This window comes from Quercus robur, chromosome 10 (assembly GCF_932294415.1).
Source record: "Quercus robur chromosome 10, dhQueRobu3.1, whole genome shotgun sequence".
In the NCBI taxonomy this organism is placed as follows: domain Eukaryota; kingdom Viridiplantae; phylum Streptophyta; class Magnoliopsida; order Fagales; family Fagaceae; genus Quercus; species Quercus robur.
In genome coordinates, this window is record NC_065543.1 from 46,464,083 (window position 1) to 46,489,530 (window position 25,448).

General features: G+C 38.9%; 1 protein-coding gene across 2 annotated transcripts; it reads right to left on the bottom strand.

Moving 5' to 3' along the window:
* Nucleotides 1-120: 120 nt before the first annotated feature.
* On the bottom strand, nt 121-16,829 carry LOC126701897 (serine/threonine protein phosphatase 2A 55 kDa regulatory subunit B beta isoform-like). 2 transcript variants are annotated; one of them, XM_050400332.1, is made up of 14 exons: nt 16,660-16,829; nt 7,765-7,868; nt 7,313-7,420; nt 7,093-7,212; nt 6,651-6,842; nt 6,463-6,554; nt 6,086-6,204; nt 4,422-4,545; nt 4,156-4,279; nt 3,433-3,501; nt 1,405-1,496; nt 1,198-1,275; nt 621-697; nt 121-499 (listed from the first exon to the last, which is right to left on the bottom strand). In XM_050400332.1, the coding sequence occupies exons 2-14, from the start codon at nt 7,849-7,851 to the stop codon at nt 363-365; spliced, it is 1,419 nt and encodes a 472-aa protein (XP_050256289.1). In that variant the 5' UTR covers nt 7,852-7,868; nt 16,660-16,829; the 3' UTR covers nt 121-362. The 2 variants fall into 2 exon arrangements, with proteins under 2 accessions (XP_050256289.1, XP_050256288.1); XM_050400331.1 differs by lacking the exon at nt 16,660-16,829 and adding an exon at nt 8,165-8,402.
* Between the last annotated feature and the right edge of the window lie 8,619 nt (nt 16,830-25,448).

Below are 25,448 nucleotides of genomic sequence, written 5' to 3' on the forward strand. Positions count from 1 at the left end.
CAGAGATCTTTTAGTATGATACCAAAATACTAATATTCTAGCTCCATTCTGTATTTTTGTAGCAGTTACTTATATATTTTGGAAATACAACCAAAATATTGTAATAGATTTTTAAAATAATTTCTACAAAAATCAGTAAATTATATAACCACTGAAAGGTAAGTCTCAAGTCAGCCTTGTCATCATGCTGGCATATTCGTAGGCCGAAGAAAGAAAGTTATTTTACATTTTGCATATCATTTTCCTTTCTATCAGCATACATCCAAGTAAAATTTGTAGAAAGAACAGACAAGTAATATGCACAAGTTCTTCCTAGTATTAGTTGATTTATTTCATTTTCCATGGGTACGACCGTACAGAAACTATGCATAATACATGAACAAGCTATTCCCAGCGGCACAAGCAATTAAGTTTGTGGTTGGATGCCATGCCAAATGTAGTAGCTTAGAGCTTAAGTTACAAGAGAATTCATCGGTACCTGAGCTTGAGTGTTCATGCCCTGCAAAATCAGGGAAAGAGAAGATAGGTTTGAACCCCAGATGGAAGCAGATTAAATGCACATGTTGAATAATGCAAGGAAAAAAAAGGAAAGGAAAGGAAAAACAATTGCAAATCCCAACCAAGGCGATAAAGTCCACGTGTCAGATTGCTTAAAGATGACCTTCTAGTCCTTGGAGCAGCATCACGAAGTGGCTTCCTGTTTTTAAGTTAAAAAAAAGAAGTTGAAAATTGGGTCAATCTGTCCTAATTCCTAAAATAGCAGTTAAATCACATTGTCATCCACCAAGTGACATATTGGTCATTTTTATGGATCCAGATCCTCCACTATTGTTGAAATAATCAGCTTATAAGAGGCAACACACACTCGCATAGTCACATAGAGCATAAATGGAAATTTTCAGGGGAAAAAAAATGAAATGAAAAATAAGGATAAAACAGTAAGCCTCCACCTGATATTGGAAAGTAGGAAGCAGAGGAAAACAACAAAAATTACTTAACAAAGAAAACCATTTCCTTGTATTTCCTTTCCACAACCTTTTGGGCGACATCAAATAAAGCGGAGAGTCCATGATCATCACGCATGTGTGGGTTTTGACTATCATATTTATATCCCATGGGCTTTAACAATAGCTATTCATCAATTAAATGGCTTATGGTTTAAGGAACAAAGAATTTGACAAAAAGAAAAAAGCAAACCTGTTGGAATTTTTGCTAGCTTCTATTGTGATCCCTTCTGCACCTCCAACACCGTGGGAGAAAATACGTAAAAGATTGCTAAATCAAATACAGAAAAAATTGGTTACTTAAGCTACTTTATTTAGGGAGAACACATGCCAAACTTGATTTATGATGATGCTTCCCATGCCACGATTTGCAACTACAGTTTGGGTACAAAGGAAAAACCTGTAAGATCCAGTTGCAAAATGAATTCCATCTCCACTGAGGCAGCAGTCAAATTTATCAAATATGGAGTCGTTATTATACAACTCGCATAACTGCACAATATACAGCTACTATCAGCTATTGGGACTGCACTTTGTCAAACTCATAGTAAAAGAAACCTACACAGCATAAACTAACACGAAGAGTAAGTTAACAGCATCATTGGAGGACACTTCCTTTAGCTATAGACAAGGAAACACTGATGACATCAACATTTATTCCTTCAGGAACTAAGGTCAAGGATTGTTATGAATTAATGTTGGTAATTTCACGTTTGAGGAGTTTTCTGAAGCTTTATACTCAAGTTGGGATGTTTTCAATCCAGTCATTTGGTCTTGTAGGTGCTGAACATAATTCAAAAGTCATGACTCATGACAGATTTAATTGTGGTGCAAGTTGAAAAAGACTTTTGATTTAGAGAAAATTTGGTAAAAATTTTCAACAGGGAAGCTCCTATCATGACTTCCCTATAATGCTTTGCATTTACTTTCTGGAGGCCAGCTGTTGGTTATCTTGTATGCATCCCACACCAATGTGTGTATGTATCCTTGTCACCAAATTTATATAGAGGATGAAAGGCTATATGGTAGGAAGAGATTACTGAGCTATTAAAAATAATTAATCAAATGTCATGTTTACAGTGCAGGTGGCAGGGAATAGCATGGGGCAATCATTAGACAACTTAGCCACATTATTTATAAAAAAAAAAAAAGAAGAGAGAGAAAAGAAAAGAAAAGAAAAGAAAAGAGGAGAAAAGAAGAAGATAAAATGAACTACATAGAAAGGAAAGACAAAAGAAGGAGCCCGTGGAGCTGGCACCACACTCACCTTTCAATACTTAGGGTTAAAGGAAGCACCTTCTAAAACAAAGTCCGAGCCCTCTCCTAAAAATAATTTCTAATTTCAACAAATAAAAAATGTTGTTCAAGACACTTCCAAGGCCTCTTTATGCCTCCTATATAAAATACAAATAGGTGAGTAGGGGGTGCTCAAGCTGAGGTGCAGTCTTGCAGGAAATTTATCTTGCAACATTCAACAATCTTCATGATGGAAAATTTTTTTTGATAAGTAAGAAAGATATATATATCTTCATGATGGAAAATTCAATCATTATGATGAAAACTGTGCTTCTGACAGGTAAGATCAGGATCAAATTATTGGCCCAAGGTTCTATCATGGGAGTAACAAAGATCTCTCAGGAAAGACCTGAAGCACTTCCAATCTTTTGAGTGGAACATCACCAATAATACTTGAGCCTCCTACAGTTAAGTTCAGGGATTCTATGAAAGGAGCAGCCAAGTTTTCAAGAATAAATGCAATTCCTTTACAACAAGCTGCTTCTCATTGGTAAATTCATCCTGAAAGATTCACTCCACGTGTATTTATGCATGTAAGATCTATTCAAAATCCTTTTACGTATCCTCAGTTACATATTAAAAAGGCAAACAACATTATTAGCCAAAAAAAAGAACATACAACATAATGGCAGTTTCTGCAGAAGAAGGGAGAAAAAGAGAAAGCTCAACTTTTCATGACCAACAAGTAAAAAGCCTATTTTATGATAAAAAAATATAACTCGACCTGCTGGAGTCGAACCAGCGACCTTGAGAATGAATCCTCTGCTCTTTCCACTGAGCTAAGGTCGACATTTGAGTTACAATATGCCAAGACACAGCAAGTATAACAAGGCAATTGGTGGTTTCTAGGAAGAAAAGAAAATGAAAGTAGGTTCTTAGTTAATCCTCATGAAAGCTAAAATCAGTAGCACTTGTTCCCTTTGCTTTTGCTTATTGCATGTGAAGTGGAATTGTGGAAAATCAGTTCATTAATACAACTATGATTGAAGGTGCAAAGTCCAACAGAAAATGACAAAGATGGTTTCAATACACAACATTCTTTGTCAACAAACCTGGACATCCTAACATCCATGTGAAAATTTGATGCATCTTTTCTAATTGAGATCACTGCGAATTGTATTGGCTTACTTACCTTCGGGTGCAAGTGGTCATGAATCTTGAATGTTGCAACTGGCGATGAATCCATATGACTGTCCCACAGCTGCAACAAGAAATAAAGCTTCAATTAGTACAAGGTAGTGAACTACCAGGTTCTCTTCAAGGTGGTTATCTAGAGGACAAAAACCAGAAGATACATTTGCCATCAAATTAGTTGAAATACAGATCATCAATGAAGTGTCATGAACCTAAGGACTGTGTCTTTTAATCACAATATATGAAAAATATTAACATAAACAAAAATGAACATAAAGATAGCAGGCAAGAAATTAGAAAACTAGGTGTAAAGGAATGAGGAACAAAATACAGTCATGAGGAACACAAATAGTGTTCTTTAGTCAGTATAAAAATCTATTATGTGCATGCTCATGTTAAAATAACGAATCAAAATAAAAGCAGAAGTCAATAAATGATCTTTCTTACTTAAAAGAAAAGGTTTTGTGTCCCCAAACTAAAGTGGTTGTCCATAGACTTATCAAATCATACCTAAACAGAAGAAGATGAGGTCTAATAACTATACATAAAAGAAATTTTTTGCAATCATGCCTCAAAAAAAAAAAATGATTATGATGGAGACTTATGATCATATAATCTCCTAAATCTATTAATAGAATAAATGTAACACAGACAAGAGATTCTGAAAAAGGGTGGCTTGGAATTGAAGGGGTCATGCTCAATTTAGTGATAAGAGTATGACCTTTAGATTCATATAATCACGACTTAAGATATACCGCCCATCATTTGAAAACTTTATATCAGAGATGGATGCGATGATCTCTGTAAAAAATGATTTAAACCCATGGGATCCTCCATCTTGTAATCTGCAAAATTAAACCCCATATGACAAGTATCAGAGCCTCTTCCGATGCATTCTGGAATGGTAAATAATGACTAGAGAAGTATAACATCTGAACTCATGATACATGAACCATGGAAATGAAACAGAAATGAGCAGAAACTCACAGGATTGCACTGTGATCACATAATGCTGAACGCCGCATGTCAACTAGATGAATAAAACCTCTTGAGCTGCTGTATGCAAGCAAATTACAGTGAAATGGATGGAATTCAGCCGATGTTATGACCTCTGAATAAAAATTTAACAGATTGATTAGTAGCAGATAACAGATTGAGATACTATTGGGCTGCATACGTGAGAAACATAGTGAAATAAATCAAATCCCCATGGAACCTTTGATTCCCCTTTTTGGATAGGCAAATGAAATATGAGCACATTGAGGTTGTAGCCAGTGATTTACAGTTGACATAAGAAAACAACACTATAAATGTAGATGGATTATCTTCATGGCCTACTCCATATTTGTACAAGCAAAGGGACTTCTGTTTTTACAGTCACCAAGAAATCTATGACACACTAAAATTAAATTATTTGCTGCTTAATCAAGTCATATTTCTGCGGGTGAATTCTCACACTATAACTCAATAAACCTACGAAGTAGTTGTTCTGTGTTTAGTCAAAATTATAAACATGTTTGTTGAACAATGTTGGGTGCACTGCATGTTATGTGTTCCAGCCCAAATTTGATAAAAAGCTCATTAGTGAGCTTGTTGAACAAGTCAAGACAAGTTAGCCTTTTCACATTAAAGGCAGAAATGTGCATATGGGAAAAGTTGGAAAACACTGAGAAATACAGAGAGAGAGAGAGAGAGAGAGAGCAGTCCAAACAAGGAGTGAGGGTCTGCAAGCTGTGAGAGAGAAAAAAATGCAATTTTTTCTTTGCTCAAGACACAAGGGAGAAAAATTGGGGGTTTTCTCTAGGAGGGGATTTCGAGTGCTACAACCACAGAGGGATGAAGTATTCAGAGTGGAGATCTTGCTGCTACATTGGTTTCACTGGATCGAAATCTTTTGTGGTGAGATTGTAATTATTCTTGGAAATTTATTCTTGTACTTTCCCAATTTATTGAACTTGATTTTTGGGCATAAATTTGAGTATTGTAATCTCTATTTACTATAGTAGTTTTGTGGGATTTGCCCATGGTTTTTCCCTCTACTGAAGGATTTCCATGTAAATTTGGTATTCTTGTGTGGTTGTTTTGTCCTTAGGTGCTTGTGTGGATTTGTTTATTTTCTCAGTTGCTTGGGGTATTTTAAATTTTAATTCACACAAAGACAGTAGTAAATCCCAACAAACAATGCCATCCCTTGTGTCCACATGGCATCCAATAGAAAACTAGTTTAAAATGTTAATCATTCCCAAAGAAAACGCTACTGCATCCAAACCATCAAACTCGAATTTTGAACCAAATCCAAAGGTCACGACTGATCCAAACAAAGTATTGATTAAAACTGTATGAAACATGAATTTTCTCAATGTTCAAGTCTACACACAACCAAATGCATCCCCATCTAAATCTGTTCATCCTAAACCTTCCCTACTGATTCCTAACCTCTGACAGTTACAACTTAGTGTTCAGTAGTGGAAAGAAAATTTCAGTATGTTAAAAGAACAAATAAAGGTTTGTCAATATTCATTTAAAGACGATGCACAATGAGGAGAGTAAGAGACATATAGAGGATGCAACGCTAGAGTATTGTAAAAAATAAATAAAGAAGGTGGCAGGAAGTAAACTAGAGATTACATTTCGGGGATCAACAGAATTACCAGTAAGATCCTCCATGTTTGATGGCTTCATGTCAATGATATTGAAACACTGATTACTAATCTCAATGTTCCACAAGTTTATTCTGAGGTCGTCTGCAGAGATAAATGTCTCACCATCACTGTACAGGGATTACAAACCAGATTATCATCAGTCACAGAATAACATGTATATTATTAAGTTTCTAATTCCATGTTACTAAGAGTTCCTGAAACCTGGAAAAGGTAAGTAGATCAGGAAAAAAGTAATGGCTAGATTATGTGTGTAACTAAAATTATAAAGCCTTTTCTCATATCCTCTGTAGGAGCTACAAGGCAATCTCTAAGCAAGAAATGTATTACAGGTACAACAACACAAAGACAGCAGACACAAACTTTACCTATTAGTTGAGATGGAGTTGATGTTAAAATCATGAGCATGAGCATACACCCTTCGACATCTTGTACGAGCAGTGTCTTCAATATCAGCAATCTAATTACATAGCAGATTACTATAATAAACTTATATACCAAAGAAAACTGATGCAGTCAATCTGTAATAGATTTACTAAAATCCACAAATATCTACCTTCGAGTGCACTTCTTGAGATGGAAACGTGTTAGAACCCATCTTCTCTGTCCATTCCAGAAGATAGCCATTACCAACAGATGGATTGTCTTGTCCACTTATAAAACTCCTTTCAGCCAAAAGTGCATTCTCTGAACACACGGGAGGATTTGGGTTCATTTCTTTTACTTTCTTCACTCTATGTTCCTTCACCTGGACTCAAAACCACAGAAAGAACAAGTTAGCATTACCAAAGTCACTTTGGCATGGTAATGAAAATGCATCTTGAGAGGTTGAATGTTTTAGGATGCAATCTAATAGATTAACAAAGAAGAGTAAAAGAAAAGAACAAAAAGCAAAAATGTTAGAATATTTTATAAAACTAATTACTGTTTTCAGCAGTAAAAGAAGGTTCAAGTAGGAACTTTAGAGATAGAGATACTTATTCTAGAAAAACCCATACCTTCCACAGCTTAATCGTCTTATCATTTGTTGAGAGGATAAATTGCGACCCATTCTGTGTATCACACCATCTTAATTTGTTGATCTTCTCTTCGATTTCCAAACTCTTCAAGTAATCAAACTAAACAAAAGATAAATACCATCAGGGTCTGCAACTCACATGGACAGCAAGAACCCACTTTTACACAGAAAACAGCCATGCAATATACCATAGAGCATACCTCAGGCTCATGGCTCTGAAACTCAGTCTTATATTGGAATTCAGGATGGCTTGTAAAACTAAAATCCAACTGCTCCAACTCATTCCGAGAAAGGTGCCCATTTGAAGTCTAATAAGCCAACAATCAATGATAAAAAGATCACAAACCCAATTTTATCCAACAACAGATGCCAAACAACCAATACATCTGCCAGCCTAAACAAGAAGATAGCCCAAAATGAATTCATTGGGAGAAAAAACAAAATCTTGCTAATTCTCAAAGCAAAACAACCATTTTTTTTTTTTCAATTGCTGACATGGTAAATTGTGATCGGAGTAATATGTAATATCACTTTCACATGTTCCCACCATTGACGTTATTTTTATTAGCACCAATAACAACATGCCACCTCAGCAACGGGGAAAAATCCCCCCCCCCCCCCCCCAAACCCCAATTGTATAGCTAATTCTTACATATTTCCCATCCTTTCTTTCAAAAATCACAACGCGGCCGCCTCGATCTCCAACGGCAAGGTAATCACCACTCTTCTCGAATCCCATTGATGATATGATATCAACTAAAACAAAAAAAAAAGCCACAACTTTTTTTTTAATCAACAACCATAGAAATACCCATAATAACCAATATATATTAAAACAAAACAAAGCCCCTAACTACCACCAAAGATTTCTAAAAGTTAGTTAAGATTACAGTTAGTTTTAGTTTCCGAGGAAATGGACAAAAATAACACAATTACATCTTTCCTAAATTTTCTAATCAAACAAACAGAGACTTCAAAAAGGTTAAAGCTAAAAAATTCATTGCCTACAGTTTTCTCAGTAACCAAACAGAGGGAGGGAGAGAGAAAGTAACCGTCTTGGAGGTCTTCTCCGGGAGCTCGTTCACCGAAGACCTGAGAGAATTTCCAGTCGAGTGGAGTAGAAGAGGGAGAGTGTTCTGTGCTCAAAGTCATGGCTGGCTGCTCTTACGAAAGAAACGACGACGTTTGGGTTTCAGGTATCACTAGCCCGCCATTACCGAGAGATAGAGTGATTCTGTTACACTTAGAATGTATTTGGGTATTTTTGTAATGTTATCGGTTAAAAGTGAGATTCTGATTCCCTGACATTACCTTCTATTCTCTCCACTCGAATTTTTTGTACACTTTTTATTATTATTATTATTATTTTTATTTAAAAAAAAAAAAAAAAAAGCCGCATGATGCAAAATTTAGAAAGTAGTACATATGATAGCAGAAATGTGAAGAATTATAATAGTATTTATTATGACAATATTTATTTTACATTTATTTGTTTATTCTTTTATTTACGTATGTGGAGGATGAAAGTAGAGATCGGGTGGTAGTTGTTGTGTGTGAAGTAAGAATATAAAAAAAATATATTCTTATGTTGAAATAGAAAGAAATTTCTATATGAACTTATGCGAATGCTCTAAGAGACAGAAATTTTTGCATGAAGTGATGTGAGTGCTCTAAGAGCTCTCCTATTGTCGATCTAACTCTAAGACCCATTTCACTTCCTTGGGAAGTATTATGTTTTGTAGAAGACTTTTGTTATATGGCCAAAGAATAAGATTCAGTGGAATTCTCCTAGATAAATCACGAGGCAAATCTCTGGCAGATCATTGCTTAGCCAAATGTGGTCTTAATAATAGGTGGCAGGGGTTTGTTAATGAATCGTCTTTACCTATCCGTTTGTGAATGTGACAAGGAAGGATGCTTTGAATTGTATTTTATAACGATTTCTTTCTAATAAAAGCTTGTTTGGCCTTCAAAAAAAAAAAAAAAAAAACTCTAAAAATTGTCACTTGTATAAATTTGTATAAAAAAGCATACAATATCACACATTTTTTGCAAATGTGTACAACATTGTACACATTTTTTGTGTATCTATTATATAAGTTTAAATTGCAAGTGCAAATAATTTTCCAACCAACTATACCAACATGTGGAGCCAGGTTTTGTCTAAACTCATAGTTTCTTATATCTTCTTTTCAAGTGAATCCAGGGAGTTTCACTGGATATTCCTAGACTTTGCTGAAATTATTCAGTGAACTTTATGTATTACAACTAAGTGTACTCTAGAGGTCTCTCTGTTGTTAAGAAAGTTGGATATTCCTTCTTGTCTTAAGTAGTAGAAGTTGCTTGTCCCTTCTATATGAAGGAGTGTTTTTGTCTGTGGTTTTTTCTCTTTTGTCTCTCTAGGGATAACAAGTATATCCGTGGAGCTTGTGGGGTTTTTTTCTTGTGGGGTTAGGGAAACACTTTCTTTCTTTTTGTGAGGAATTTATTGCTCGTTCTACGACGCCTAACATGGAGGAAATCACAAATACTTGGTGAAATATGTCTCTCTCTGAGAGGGAAGATTCAGACTTCGCCTTCCAAGGAGATCAGCGATCTCAGGAATTCATTCTAGTGGCAAAATTCATGACTCCTCGTTTCTTGAACATGGATATTGTGGCAAGAACTTTCAAACAAATTTGCAAGTTGACTAATGGTTTCAGCATTCGGAACCTAAGTAACCATGTCGTTCTCTTTGTCTTTAATTCCTCTACGGATGTCGACAAAATAATTCAAAATTAGCCCTGGAGTTTTGATAAATACTTGGTTGTTTTGCAGAGGTATGTTAGCAATACACCTATCCAAGACCTTGATTTTAGTAGAGCCACGTTTTAGGTGCAAGTCCATAATATACCCATTTGATACATTACTGAGAAGGTGGCAAAATGTATTTGTGAGATAGTGGGAGAAGTACACAAGTCCATGGGTGAAGTGAATGAGGATGGTGGTAACTTCATTTGAGTTCGCGTCACTTTGGATATCAACCTTCCATTATGCCGTGGGAGGGTAGTCACACTTGAAAGTGGGGACAAAAGATGGGTTTCATTCAAATATGAGCATTTGTCGAACCTCTGCTATTGGTGTGGTAAACAGAATCATGATGATAAGAGCTACGAATGATGGCTCTAAAGCAAAGGTACCTTATAGGCGTCGAAGCAACAATTTGGACCTTCTCTCTAGGCTTCACCATATCGGGCAACAGGGAAAGGAGTAATCTATGTGCCTAGGTATTATGAGCGAAGTCTTGCTCGCCCAACAGGGAGCGATACGACGGAGACAAAGAACAGAGGGAGTAACGCAGCAAGTTCGATGGAGGGAAGTAGCGCCGACGCGGTGCATGTGGACATTACATCAGTTACAAAACCTGGAGTTAATCCCTCATCAATGCTGATTCGGTCACACAGCTGGGTACAAGTCCAGAGCCCGTAATAATGGGGAATTTGGTGTTGCCGAAGTCCACGCCAATCATTAAAGAGTCCAACCCAATTACTGCACCTTCTATTTTGGTGTAAGGATTAAAAGAGGAGGCGTTTTTGGCAAAAATAAAGGATAATGATGAGGCATTGTTGGCATATGCTAATATACCCGATAGGGCACCTATTAATTAGCTATCTCAGAAACGGATGATTAATGCAATTAATGGACCAGATAAGGAAAAAATCTCTTCACCAACTATTAGGATTATGGAACCAAAAATAGTTAATGATGCTAAGGTGGCAATTTTGCAGAAACCAATGCCGCATCAGGAGCAAGGGAGGACAAGGCAGACCAAACACACTACCAACAAAGGTTGGAAGAGAAACAAACACAGAAGTTAGCAACTTGGAAGAGGGTTGGCAATAGATTATACACTGAGGCAGAAACTTCCCTATTCGTGGGAGGAAAATTAAAAAAGAGATCAATTGATAGTTCAGATGTCCCTAGTGGTTTACCCAATAAAAAACGTGGGGTTGCTGTTAGTGATGAAGTTGCAAAATCTGAAGTGGTAGAGGCTGGGCATCAGACCTGCTAGTCACGATGAGTATTTTAGTGTGGAATTGTCATGGGCTTGGGAACCCACGTACAATTCGAGATCTTGGAGATTATATTCGGGCAAAAGATCCCTCTATTATGTTCTTGGTCAAAATATGGACAGATGATGCTAGGCTTGATAATGTGCTACGGAATTTTGATTTCAATAATAGGTGGTCAATACCAAGTGAGACTCAAGGGGACGGTTTGGTGCTTTTGTGGAAGGATTCAATCATCCTTACTGTAGTTGACTCCTCTAAATACTACATTGATACTTTTGTTGATAGGTTTACAGAACAAGCTTGGCGTTTCACCAGTTTTTATGGGGAACCAGTAACATGGAGGAGACATGAGGCATGGTTGAAGCTCAGTGCATTGAATACTTATCCAACTATTCCATGGCTTTGTGTTGGCGACTTTAATGAGATTATAAGGCAAGATGAGAAAGTTGGTGAAGCACCACGAAATCATAATCAGATGCAGTTGTTTAGAAATATCATCGATCAGTGTGGCTTCATGGACCTGGGGTTTATCGGTCCAAGATTTACATGGAGCAAGCATTTTAATAATGGCCAATCTATTTGGGAGCGGCTTGACCGAGGACTCGCTACAAATTCATGGTTCTTGAGATATCTAGGAACTCGGATCCATCATTTTCCATGCCTGTCATTTGATCACTGTCCATTACTAATAAACCCATTAGGTATTGATCTGCCATCTTAGGAAAAAAAAAAATCGCTTTAAAGAGATGTGGCTTTCTGATAGCAGGTGTGGGGAAGTTGTGGAGGCAGCATGGAATTCACGTGCAAATACTAATCCAGATAAAGTTGTGCTCAACAAGGTGAAGCAATGTGAGAAAGACTTGATGTGGTAGAATCACAATGTGTTTGGCAATGTCAAAAGGGAGCTTAGTAGAAAGAAAAAACAAATTATGGAGGAAGAAGAGATGGCTATTAGAAGTGGGGACAATACACGTGTGAGGAACTTGAAGATGGAGATAAACACATTGTTGGATCAAGAAACTAGAATGTGGAAGCAAAGGGCTCGGATCCAATGGTTAAGTAAGGGGGATTGCAACACCAAATATTTCCATACACGAGCATCTCATTAGTTCAGAAGGAATGGCTTGCTGGGTATATATGATTCGGCCAATGTATGGACCCAAAATGTGGAGGACATTTCAACCATTATCACAGACTACTACCAAGAGCTTTTCACCATCACCAATCTGGACCTATCCTCTTCGATACTTGACTAGATTCCTCATGTGATTACCAACAATATGAATAGCCAATTAAACGGGCAATTTTGTGCTTCTGAAGTTGCTAATGCCTTGAAACTAATGGGACCTTTGAAAGCTCCCGGTCCTGATGGGATGCCTCCATTGTTCTTTCAGCACTATTGGCCAATGGTGGAAGGTGATATTACCCAATCCGTACTAGCTTGGCCGAACTTAGGTACTTTACCTCATCCTTTAAATCATACCCACATCACACTTATTCCCAAGAAAAAAAAAACCCAAAATATGTGATAGATTATCATCCCATTAGCCTTTGTAATGTCCTTTACAAATTATTTTCCAAAGTCTTGGCAAATAGATTGAAAAAATTGCTCCTTTCAATAATCACTGAACACTAATCTGCCTTTGTCAAAGACTGTCTTATTACGAATAATATTTTGATTGCCTTTGAAACATTACATTGTATGAAAAATTATAAATCTGGCTTTACAGGTTACATGGCCTTGAAATTGGACATGAGCAAACTTATGACCGGGTTGAATGGAATTTTTTTGGAAAAATTGATGTTGAAGATGGGTTTTAATGAAAGATGGGTGGGTTTTATTATGACTTGTGTAAAAACTGTGACTTACTCTATGATGGTCAATGGTGAACCTAAAGGGCTTATTACTTCGTCAAGAAGCATTAGACAAGGGGACCCCCTCTCCCCCTTTCTATTTCTTCTATGCATGGAAGGGCTGCATGGTCTTATCCAACAAGCTGCAAATAATGGGGACATTACTGGCTTTGCACTTTGTAGACGAGGGCCTAAACTCACTCACCTAGCCTTTTGTTTTGCAGAGCAATCCCTAGTGAATGTGACAAGGTGATGGACCTCCTTTCCAAATATGAAACTCTGTTTGGTCAGAAGGTGAATAGGGATAAAACTGCACTCTTTTTTAGTGGGTTAGTTGATGAAGAATCAAGGTAGATTATTAAAGATATTTTGGGGGTCGGAGAGGAGCACAACTATGAGAAATATTTGGGTCTTCCTTCATTGATTGGAAGACGTAAAAAGGCTAGCTTCAATTATATAAAAGAGAGGGTGTGGAGGAAGTTGCAAGGGTGAGAAGGAAAACTCCTATAACAAGCGGGAATGGAGGTTTTGATCAAGTCAGTAATTCAATCAATTCCTACTTATACAATTGGGTACTTTAAACTACCTATTAGGTTGTGCAATGAGATCGAAGTTTTGATTAGAAAGTTTTGGTGGGGTCAATGTGGAGACACACGGAAAATTCATTGGCTCAAGTGGGATGACATGACAAAATCCAAGATGGTTGAGGGTTTGGGCTTTCATGATTTAGCACTCTACAATGATTCACTCTTAGCAAAGCAAGCATGGAGGCTATTACATGAAAAACATACTCTTTTTTACAAGGTTTTCAAGGCTAGGTTCTTTCCAAATTGTTCTTTCATGGAAGCTATGGAATCAAGTGGGGGATCATATGCGTGGAAGAGTATTCTCTATGGTAGGGATGTGATTGAAAAAGGTGTGAGGTGGAGAATAGGTGATGGCTGTTCAGTAAAGATTTGGCAGCACCATTGGCTGCCAATCAAACATCCAACCCGAATTTCTTCACCTCTATAGTCCATGGAAAATGCAACAGTGGATTTGCTGATAGATGCTGATACACGGTCTTGGAACTCAGGTATCATTGATGGTTTATTTGCCCCCAACGATGTTGATTTGATTAAAAGAATTCCTTTGACTCGGTTGGCTTGTGTAGATGAGATGTTCTGGCCATTTACATAGCATGGGAACTATACCTGCAAATCCGGGTGTAGGTTTCTCAAGGAACTACATGATGGTCCACCTCGTGGTGAAGAACAACCCGATACAAGCTTTTGGAGAAAGGTTTGGATGCTGAAGGTCCCAAATAAAATCAAGAACTTCGTTTGGAGAGCTTGCAAAGACTCCATTCCAACCAAGGTTAACTTGAGACGACGATCCACCCTTGTCCACATGTTGTGTGACCGATGTTCTGTGGAGGAAGAAACCTGTTTACATGCACTATGGTCGTGCAAAGAATTGGATCAGGTTTGGTCGGGGTTGAGTGGGTGGGGTCATCGAAACACTAGAAAGCACGGACGCGGCTGGGAGGGTGGCGCACCCGAGTCCGACGCGGTTGACCGCGAGTCCGGCCATGTCTGAGTTTTTTTTTTTTTTTTTTTTTTTTTTTTTTTTTTTTTTTTTTTTTTCTCGGATTCGAGCCCAATCGGCTGGATTCGCGCCGACGCGGCTCGATTCGCGCCGAATCGGGCTGATTTGGCCAGAATCGGGCCGTATCGGCCATATCGGGTCGTATCGGCCGGCGACCGATACGGCCGAAACAGGCCGGAAACGGCCGAAATCGGCTGAAAACGGCCAAAATTGGCCTTAAAACTCGCTGGAGCAGCCGAAATTCTGACCTCAGATGTGTTTTTTACCTTCTTCTTTCTTTGTTTTATGAATCAAGTATATTGATGTGTTTTTTAAGAATATTTTTATAGTAAAAATATATAGAAAATATAAATAAAAATATTTTTAATAATTTTTTAATCGCCGAGTCCCGCAGCACCCGCACCCTACTTTTTCAAAAATTACCGAGTCCCGCACCCACCCCCGCACCCGCACCCGAGTCCCGAAACGCACCCGTGCTTCATAGTCGAAACATGTCATGCTTTGTGGACTTCCGTGATCTGCTCTCGTGGATAAGGAACCATGCCCAGCCCGAACTCTTTGCTATGACTGTTTGGACAGTATGGAACCAACGTAACCAAATTCGACATCATGTTCCAAGTTGCAGAATGGATCAGATTGCTCAAGTGGCTTTGGAAAAACTAAACGAGTTTCGCTATATTGTTCCATAGCCAATGCCTGCTCATCCACAACCCAAGTCAGTGTGGAAACCACCACCAAGCGCCAAGCGGCATCTTCAAATTGAATTTTGATGGAGCCGTCTTCAAGTTTGAAAACAAAAGTGGTGTGGGTGTTGCTATTTTGGAATGCAGAGGACAGATAATAGCTTCATTAGCCCAGGTATTGCCACGAGCGTATGATGCTATGGAGATAGAAGCATTACCCCCTGCCTTGGTGTTTGGACTAGAGGTTGGAATAGGCGAAGCTGTGTTGGAGGGTGATTGTCAAACTGTCATGCAAGCCTTGAAGGAAGGAGGGAGTAACTTAGCATTAGTGAAGCCCCTTATTCTTGATGCTCTTAGTCAGTCCAGTTCTTTTACTAAATTACTATACTCTCACACTAAGAGAGATGGTAATAAACTTGCCCATAGTTTAGCCCGGCATTTTATTAATGTCGATAACTATGTAGTGTGGATGAAGGATGTTCTAACACATTTATTTTCTATTTTCTATTGTTCAGATTGGAAACTCTCATCAAAGTGACAGAAGATCAAGATGCTCCAATAACGCCTAAAGAAATAATATTTGAAACAGTACATCCGATTTATCTCTAGGACAAAGAAACAAAGCAAGATTATAAAATCCCATCCATTAACAATAACAAAATTGTTTCTAGTCATTGGTTAAATTAATGGAAGAAACCTACCAGCAAACAATAGAATTAAACAAATTTAAAAGTGTCATACAAAAAATATAAACAGTTTGAGGGGCCAATCATATATCTTATAAAATTTTAGGTAAATTTAGGTGTAACAATCTAATATTTAAGAAATTTAGGGGGGAATCATATATCTTTCAAAATTTTGGGTAACTTTACGAGTAAAAATCTAACATTTTAAAAATTGAGGGGGCCAACCATATATTTTTTGAAAATTTTAGGAAAATTTAGGGGTAATTTTCTAATATTTGAGATGTTTTTGGGAAAGGTGGGGGGGGGGGGGGGAGTGTGTTCCCCACTCTTCTAAGTGGTTCAAAGTTTATATATGGCTATCTGTATAAATTTTATATAAGAGAATATTTTTATTTATAATAATAATAACTATAACTACTAGGATTTGAAGTTGAAGGTAGCTTTTATTGGAAATGACCAATTAAACTTGAAGAAATTGCTTTGCAGCAGCAATGGCAATTCATAAGTTAATAGAGATTAAAAGAAGAAAATTTGTTTTAACTGAAAGAAAAGTTAGATGATTAAATGTTGCATTCGGTTCATGCAAATATGAATTGCCTAAATCCAAATCTATTTTCTGTTGAAATGGTAAATTTTTGAAGCAAAAAAATACAAAAAAGAGACGGTTCAAGTGAGCTCAACTCACCAGGCAAGTGGATCAGAAGCACAGCAGCTCGTTATCCTTCCATTGTCGAGGGCGGGAGGTCTTCGCTCCTCTGTGAAACCAGCCTCACGCTATACCCTCCACTCTAGGAACCACAAGACCCAGGCCTTCGCCCAAGTCACATGGTTTAGCTCTCAACTGGCGAGCCAGGATTTTGCACTTGCTGATCCTGCGCAATGAGCCAAATCATTGGCCCATCTCCTTATATACCCTCGCTCGAGTTTACAAGCCAGCGCTACACAGCTCGGTGATATAGAAGGCACGTGACAACTATTATAAAGTTATGTAGTAGATGTAATCTAAGCAGTGTAGGACACTAAACAAAAAAGATTATTCAAGGGGCATGAGTGACAGCATATGACTACCCACATGAACACTCATCATCCCAGTGGTAAGATTCACCTGGATTCTTGAAATTTTGGTTGTTTGTGATAGTTTTTACTATGCTTGAATGGAAAAGATACATTATTTCTCATCAGATTTGTTACAGCATTACACTGAGTAGTTAAAATCCAAGCTGCTTTGATACAGAGGAGAACATTTGAAGTTGTGATTGTTCAGATAGATTTGATAATTATGCGAGATGTGTTATGCTAATGACCCGAAGGTTTGAGATGAATTCAGTGTGATTCAGGTGTATGCTCTGCACAAATGGAAGCTTGAAGATTCACATATGGTTTTGAATACCAATATCGACTCTATAATTGCTGTTTCTAAAGCTGTGGAACAGTGGAAAGTTTAGACATGGTGCCTTCAAAGCAGGGACGGAGCCAGACTATCAAGGGAGGGGAGCTAAAAAAATCATAACTAAAATACTTATTTTTTTTTTTTTTTTTTTTTTTTTTTTTTTAAATAATCAAAATACTATTTTGTTAGTAAGATTGTTGTTAAGATTTATTATTTACCTAATAATACTTTGTTGTCTCTTTGATATAATTATAATTATAAAGATGTTAAACTATTTATAAAAAAAAAAAATGACAAACTATAACAACACAACCATATCAATGACTCAATAGAGCTCTGAATCAGTTTACGGATGCCCTAGTTACTTTAGCTTCCATGGATGAAATACCTAAGGGAGTGGACACGACCTTTGAAGATTGAACAAAGTTATGGGAAGTGCAAATTAATATTGAAAATTGTTGAAGATTTATAGACATTGTTGGTAATAGAATTTTAATTGGAGAAGTGTTACGCCCACAATATTTTCACAACAAATTATAAGTGATAAGTTGTTATTAGTTCTAATTTGATTCTACTACTTATATTCTTTTCTTGCTCACCCATAGCAGCCGATAACAACATGCCACTTAAGTTTTGTTATGAAAGTGTTGTGAAAATGCTGTAGACATAGTATTTCTCTTTTAATTGGATTATTATTTTAAAATTTATTTATATGTGTATATATATATATATATATGTATGTATGTATGTATGTATGTATTGCTTGCTAGGTGAATGGATTGTGTTTTTTTCTTAGAAATTCAAAAAGTGTAATATACTGAAAAGACCTGTGGAAGATGGGTGATTGTATTATGTAACCATGCTCTCACATGGGGTATTGTGTTGATATTATTTGTGATTTATTCGTGTCATTTGTTCGTAAGTATTTAATGTACTGATTATTTCACAATACGTGGGATCTGTTATCGTAAAATGTCTATTCTTTAGGGAGCACTTTTCGGGCTTATTGGTCTTTAAGCCGACTCAATGAATTTACTAATTCATTTCTTGGGCTTCCTCGACCCATTTACTTCTTCTTTATCTCTTATTGTTCCCATGGATTTACTACTTCATTCTTTGGGCTTCCTCGGTCCATTTATTTCTTCTTTACCTCTTATTATTCTTGTGAGCCTGCTGGCCATTAATCCTGTCATTCCGGCTTGCTTTACTATTTTCTCTTCCCATTTTCTTCATATTGTTGGGCTTTTTCTGCTATTGGGCCCTTTGTCAAAAAGTGGGCATCAACATTGTTCTTGTTTGGTTGTGGGTTTGTTGATTTTTGATTGTTGGGTTTAGAGAGAGGCTGAGATGTTTTGTTTTTTGTTGGTATGGTTGAGTTGGGTTTGTGTTGGTATGGTTGAGGGATTGAGCTGGGTTTGTTTAATTTTGTGAGTATTTTGTTAATGATTGTATTGATTTAATTTTCATATTTAAATATATTTTTTCTTTTGGATAATTTGGTTTGTGCATATATATGGATTGATTTTGTTTTGTACAATATTCTTTTATGATTTTTCTGTGTTTGATTTATGGATTTGTATGATTTTTTTGGGTTTGTGCTCTTGTATGTTCTTGATGGGTTTGTATGATTTTCTGGGTTTGTTTGATTTCTAGGTTTGTATGATTTAGATCTGAATTCATGTGTTTTTCATTTTTAATTTTGTTTTTTTATTTCCTTTTTTTGGGTTAAAATTGATAAATTAATTATTAAAATTCTAAGTTGATGTGGATCTGACATGGCATTTATTAAATAATAAATAAATATAGGTTTGTGCCAAAATTGTTTGATTTTCTTTGACACGATTAATAGCTTTGTCACTTTCGTGTTGACATATTTCACCCGCAATCAACTTGAAATAAACTAGTTCATAATACATATCATGGCAGGTTGATCCATATTTTGACACAAATTCGTTTAAATCATATAAATTAAATCTCATGTTTAAATAACATTAATTTGAATTTTAAATATTGAATTAAGTAATAAAAATAATTTTAATGATTTTATTGAAAAATTCTTTGTGGGGCCCAATAATTTATGGGTTAGGCCCACTTGCTCATGGGGAGTCCAAAGGCCCAAGCCGAAGAAGGTTATGGCCCAAGCTCAATGACATAAAGCAGAAAACGGCCCGGAGAAGCAGCCGAGGACAGTCCAGTCCTCGGCTGACCCAAAGCTCCACCGAGAAGAGGGGCAAAAACGGTATAGGGACAAATTTGAAAGAAAATCTAAAATATCTAGGAAAGGCTACCCCTACGACCTTCCCCATACACGGCTCTGCACCTAACAGAGCCGTATTCTTCAGCTTTATCAACCACTCCCAACGACTTTGGTCATGGACTGACGGGACAAGTATCAGTTTTGGAAAGGTCGACCTTACACGTGGACGAAGAAAAGCGAACGCAGGCTAGTATAAAAGAAAAAAAATAAGTAATCTGGAGGGGGGACTGGAAAAAATGGCAAAAATGGAGGGCCTCCCAGTCTACCTCCAAGAGACATACTCCAGGGGTGAAAACACCTTGAACACGTACGAACACCATAAAGAACCCACCGCCGGGTATCCAAGGCCTAGCCTTTCAAACCCACTCTCTACAAATGATATTGTCTGGGCCCTTTCACGTGCGAGCCCAACACCGTGGGGGTTCGTTACGTATTGAGTCCTTACAATTGGCGCCGTCTGTGAGAAGGGCTTGCGCGTTGGCTCAGGCGACAGTGGAGTTAGGCTTTTGTCGAATAAGAGTCTATGAGGACGCCTTTATGACTGGCGACACATTGTTGTTGTTCCAACATAAGTTCCCACTAGGGGCTACGCCTCGCAGTGCCAGTGGCGTGGGCAAGTCTAGGGGCTTCAAACATCAAGCTGACTTCCTCCACCTTATTCGAGGAGCTAACCTTTAGGAAAAAATAAATAAATAAATGAACAACTACAAGTTTTGGACAGAACCAAGGCCTTGCATGGTCCTCGGACCCAAGCCTCTGGGGAAACCAACTACTTACAAAGAAAAGACAAGTTTTGGACAGAATCAAGGCCTTGCATGGTCCTCGGACTCAAGCCTCTGGGGAAACCAACTACTTACAAAGAAAAAACAAGTTTTAGACAGAACCAAGGCCTTGCATGGTCCTCGGACCCAAGCCTCTGGGGAAACCAACTACTTACAAAGAAAAAACAAGTTTTGGACAGAATCAAGGCCTTGCATGGTCCTCGGACCCAAGCCTTTGGGGAAACCAACTACTTACAAAGAAAAGACAAGTTTTGGACAGAACCAAGGCCTTGCATGGTCCTCGGACCCAAGCCTCTGGGGAAACCAACTACTTACAAAGAAAACACAAGTTTTGGACAGAACCAAGGCCTTGCATGGTCCTCGGACCCAAGCCTCTGGGGAAACCAACTACTTACAAAGAAAAAACAAGTTTTGGACAGAATCAAGGCCTTGCATGGTCCTCGGACCCAAGCCTCTGGGGAAACCAACTACTTACAAAGAAAAGACAAGTTTTGGACAGAACTAAGGCCTTGCATGGTCCTCGGACCCAAGCCTCTTGGGAAACCAACTACTTACAAAGAAAACACAAGTTTTGGACAGAACCGAGGACTTGCATGGTCCTCGGACCCAAGCCTCTAGGGAAACCAACTACTTACAAAGAAAAAACAAGTTTTGGACAGAACCAAGGCCTTGCATGGTCCTCGGACCCAAGCCTCTGGGGAAACCAACTACTTACAAAGAAAACACAAGTTTTGGACAGAACCAAGGCCTTGCATGGTCCTCGGACCCAAGCCTCTGGGGAAACCAACTACTTACAAAGAAAACACAAGTTTTGGACAGAACCAAGGCCTTGCATGGTCCTCGGACTCGAGCCTCTGGGGAAACTAACTACTTACAAAGAAAAAACAAGTTTTGGACAGAACCAAGGCCTTGCATGGTCTTCGGACCCGAGCCTCTGGGGAAACCAACTACTTACAAAGAAAACACAAGTTTTGGACAGAACCAAGGCCTTGCATGGTCCTCGGACCCAAGCCTTTGGGGAAACCAACTACTTACAAAGAAAACACAAGTTTTGGACAGAACCAAGGCCTTGTATGGTCCTCGGACTCAAGCCTCTGGGGAAACCAACTACTTACAAAGAAAACACAAGTTTTGGACAGAACCAAGGCCTTGCATGGTCCTCGGACCCAAGCCTCTGGGGAAACCAACTACTTACAATGAAAAACTACATTACATGGACCTTAGGATCTATGCGAGGAAAACCCTCCACTAACAATTGGGTTAATTCCTCAATTGCGAGGATTCTCAAGTCTACTTTCGGATCTTCAGCACCAAAGGGATCGATGCAATATAGAGCAGTATGTTGCCTGAAACACAATCGGAGTTCCCTACTGCTCAGTCAACTCCTCGGATGGATTATTTAGAGATTATCATTCTCGGACGGTATTCTCGCACTTATCACAGAATATTCAACCGTTACCTCGGTTAGTTTCCTAAGTTTAACTTACTATGAATTATCGTCATAATGCCTGGTAGTGTTGGTAAATCAGAATTAGTTGGATTATGTTTCAAGGTTTCCTGCTCTAAGTATCATTGAAGAAACACACACATGGAGCACACCCATTCACAAAGTAGTGTTGCAAAAAGAATAGTATTCAAACAAGTAAATAAATTTCCCCTTTTTACTAAAACAAAGAAATAGTACAGCGTACGATGAAAAGCTGAAATTAGCTCATGTCAAAGCTCACTACATAATCGAAAAGAAAGATACAAGAGAATAAGACAAAGCCGAGGAGGCAGTACAGACGAGAGGTTGGCTTCTAAAGCTAACCACATAATCAAAAAGAAAGATACAAGAGAATAAGATAAAGCCGAGGAGGTGGCACAGAGGAGAGGTTGGGTACTGCTTCAAGACCTTGTTCTTCCTCAATACTTTTACATGCCCATAACTCAGGCAGCAAAAAAACCCAACTTGAGCCTCACACCACTGAAGGAAAGGTGCAGGGAGCCGGAAGTTGAGGAGCCTTCACCAAAAATTCGCCTGCAACAAGGCAGAGGCGCTGATGGCGGAGAATCTTTCTTCTGACACACCAAAATTCTGGCATGAACAGAACCTGCTTCGGATTTTGACTAAAAAAGGGAGAAACACCCTTTCCCCTCTGTCGAAATGGAATATTCTCTTGAATTTATACCTCCCTTGCCCGTACCTCACTACTTTGAGTCTCAGGAGGACACGGTGCCTCTGTGGCGGAGAGAGTTCCTTCACCCCAACCTTCGCCTCAAACATGTTATACTAAGGGAGGATAGCACCGAATATGGGAGTTGTGATTTGGGAAGAAACTGAAGGATTTGTGCGTAGGTAAAGCAACTTTCTCTCCTATTTATTTAAAAAGATAAGGTGGTGGCATTTAATTCACGCAGCGTCCCAAGGAACGCTACAGACAAAATGGCTCCAGCTCAATTTCCAACGCCACCTGCAACCATGAGATTAAAGGAGTCTCGTGAAGGCGCACCTCGAACAGTGGGGCGCCAAAGAGTACCACGTGACCAAAGACTACAGAAACACCTCTTAATTTGTGGGCCTAGTGAATTCCCGGCCTAGGCCCGTTCTGCATGGGGGCCCAGGGACTACGGCCCACGCCGAGGAATAGCCATTGCCGAGGACAACCTCCTGCTCGGCACCTATACAAGTTTTGGACAGAACCAAGGCCTTGTATGGTCTTCGGACTCAAGCCTCTGGGGAAACCAACTACTTACAAAGAAAATACAAGTTTTGGACAGAATCAAGGCCTTGCATGGTCCTCGGACTCAAGCCTATGGGGAAACCAACTACTTACAAAGAAAATACAAGTTTTGGACAGAACCAAGGCATCGCATGGTCCTCGGACTCAAACCTATGGGAAAACCAACTACTTGGATGGGGAAAGTCCTCGGCTCAAATACTGTAAAAGGTTAAGGCCAATAACAGTGTTAAAAATATGGCGAAACGCCCACTACTCAGTAGCCTAAGGGGGCTGTTCATTTTTGCGGGTGATACGTCTTCAGATGGTTACTTCCTACACCGCATAGAGCATCCAGTTCTCATCTCGGCACGTTTTGGGGTAAGTATCGTTCTTCACAGGTCGGCCTTGTTGTGCCAAACAATTCTATTAAATTTATGGTGACATCTTTTCATTAGCAAGTATTTTGGCCCTAGTTGTCATTGATTCAAATGTTATATTATTGAGCCGAACAGCACTTGCAAATTTGTAAAGACATAGAGATAGAACATGCGAAGTAAATTGATAACAATTTTTATTAATATGAAGAATTATTACAACGTACAAAGAGGGGCTTAAACAAGCTTATACAAAAGGTGAACTGCCGAAGCAACGATAACATCAGTAATACAGATAAGTAAACAGTCAGGTGTCTTTTAAACTCGTCTTCAAAGTCTCTCCAATCTCTGCCTCAGTATCACCTATATTGAGAGAAGAACCTTCTTTAGAAAAAGATGAAGGAGAAGGAAGAAGAGGATGAAGGAGAAGGAAGAAGAAGGTGGAGGAGATGAATGAGGAAGATGGAGGAGATGAATGAAAAGAAGGAGGGGAAGAAGAGGGAAGAGATGAAAAGGAAGAAGAAGGAGCAAAAGAGAGAGAAGGAAAAGCACCAGGATGGATCTGGTGGTGGAAAGAAGAAGAAAGAGAGACAAAAGGAGACGCTAGTGAACAAAGAGAGGAAGAAGCAGGGGCACTTAGTCCCTGTCCCAGTCCTGACTCCTAACACACTGGTGCTATGTTAGATATGCTCATGAGAGAGCGGGTGGTACTGATCATGGGTGTCCTCGGCTCAGTCACGCCGAAAGTATGACGTGACGAGTCCCTGCTTCGGATTTTGGCTGAAAGGAAGGTGAGGCAAATCTTGAGTCTCCGCCATCCTTGCCCTGACCGAGCCATTTCAAACTTTATTAGAACATGGTATTTTTGGGAGGGGAATGGTTTCTTCATTGCCTATGACTGTGGTGAACGTATTACAGATTGAGGTATAATCAGAAGGTAAAGGTAAACTCTGGGAGGAATCTAAGGATTTCAGATTTCTGGAGGATTAAGGGATTCATATATGGGAAAAACAACTCTCGTCTTTCCTCTTTATATAAGGGACGAAGAGGAGTGTACTAAATGTGTTCAGATCTCCAAGGAAATCTGCAAACAAGAATGCGCCTGTTCCGCTCCCCCACACCATCAGTAACCATTGAATCTGAGGGGTCTCGTGAAGAGAAACCATTAAAGACATGCTTCGGATAACTAAACGGCATGAACATATCGTGAACAAATCAAGAAGAACATCTCGTAGACCGGTGCATTTCCTGGGCAGGTGGAGAGTTGCCAACGTCGGTAAAAGGTTGAATTAAATGAGCCGTAATAAAGGCTCAGTATTATCAAAACCCCCCTCTCCAACTAGGAGGTCGGACAGCATGGTTTTGAGGGGCTATTGTGGGGCCCAATAATTTATGGGCCAGGCCCACTTGCTTATGGGGAGTCCAAAGGCCCAAGCCGAAGAAGGTTATGGCCCAAGCTCAATGACATAAAGCAGAAAACGGCCCGGAGAAGCAGCCGTGGACAGTCCAGTCCTTGGCTGACCCAAAGCTCCACCGAGAAGAGGGGCAAAAACGGTATAGGGACAAACTTGAAAGAAAATCTAAAATATCTAGGAAAGGCTGCCCCTACGACCTTCCCCATACACGGCTCTGCACCTAACAGAGCCGTATTCTTCAGCTTTATCAACCACTCCCAACGACTTTTGTCTTGGACTGACGGGACAAGTATCAGTTTTGGAAAGGTCGACCCTACACGTGGACAAAGGAAAGCGAACACAGGCTAGTATAAAAGAAAAAAATAAGTAATCTGGAGGGGGGACTGGAAAAAATGGCAAAAATGGAGGGCCTCCCAGTCTACCTCCAAGAGACATACTCCAAGGGTGAAAACACCTTGAACACGTACGAACACCATAAAGAACCCACCGCCGGGTATCCAAGGCCTAGCCTTTCAAACCCACTCTCTACAAATGATATTGTCTGGGCCCTTTCA

Coding starts and splice junctions, on each gene's coding strand:
- LOC126701897 (XM_050400331.1), bottom strand. CDS start 8,264: ATGACTTTGAGCACAGAACACTCTCCCTCTTCTACTCCACTCGACTGG. Junction 4,546..6,085: donor AAACATGGAGGATCTTACTG/GTAATTCTGTTG, acceptor ATTTTTATTCAG/AGGTCATAACATCGGCTGAA. Junction 500..620: donor ACGTGGACTTTATCGCCTTG/GTTGGGATTTGC, acceptor CTGATTTTGCAG/GGCATGAACACTCAAGCTCA.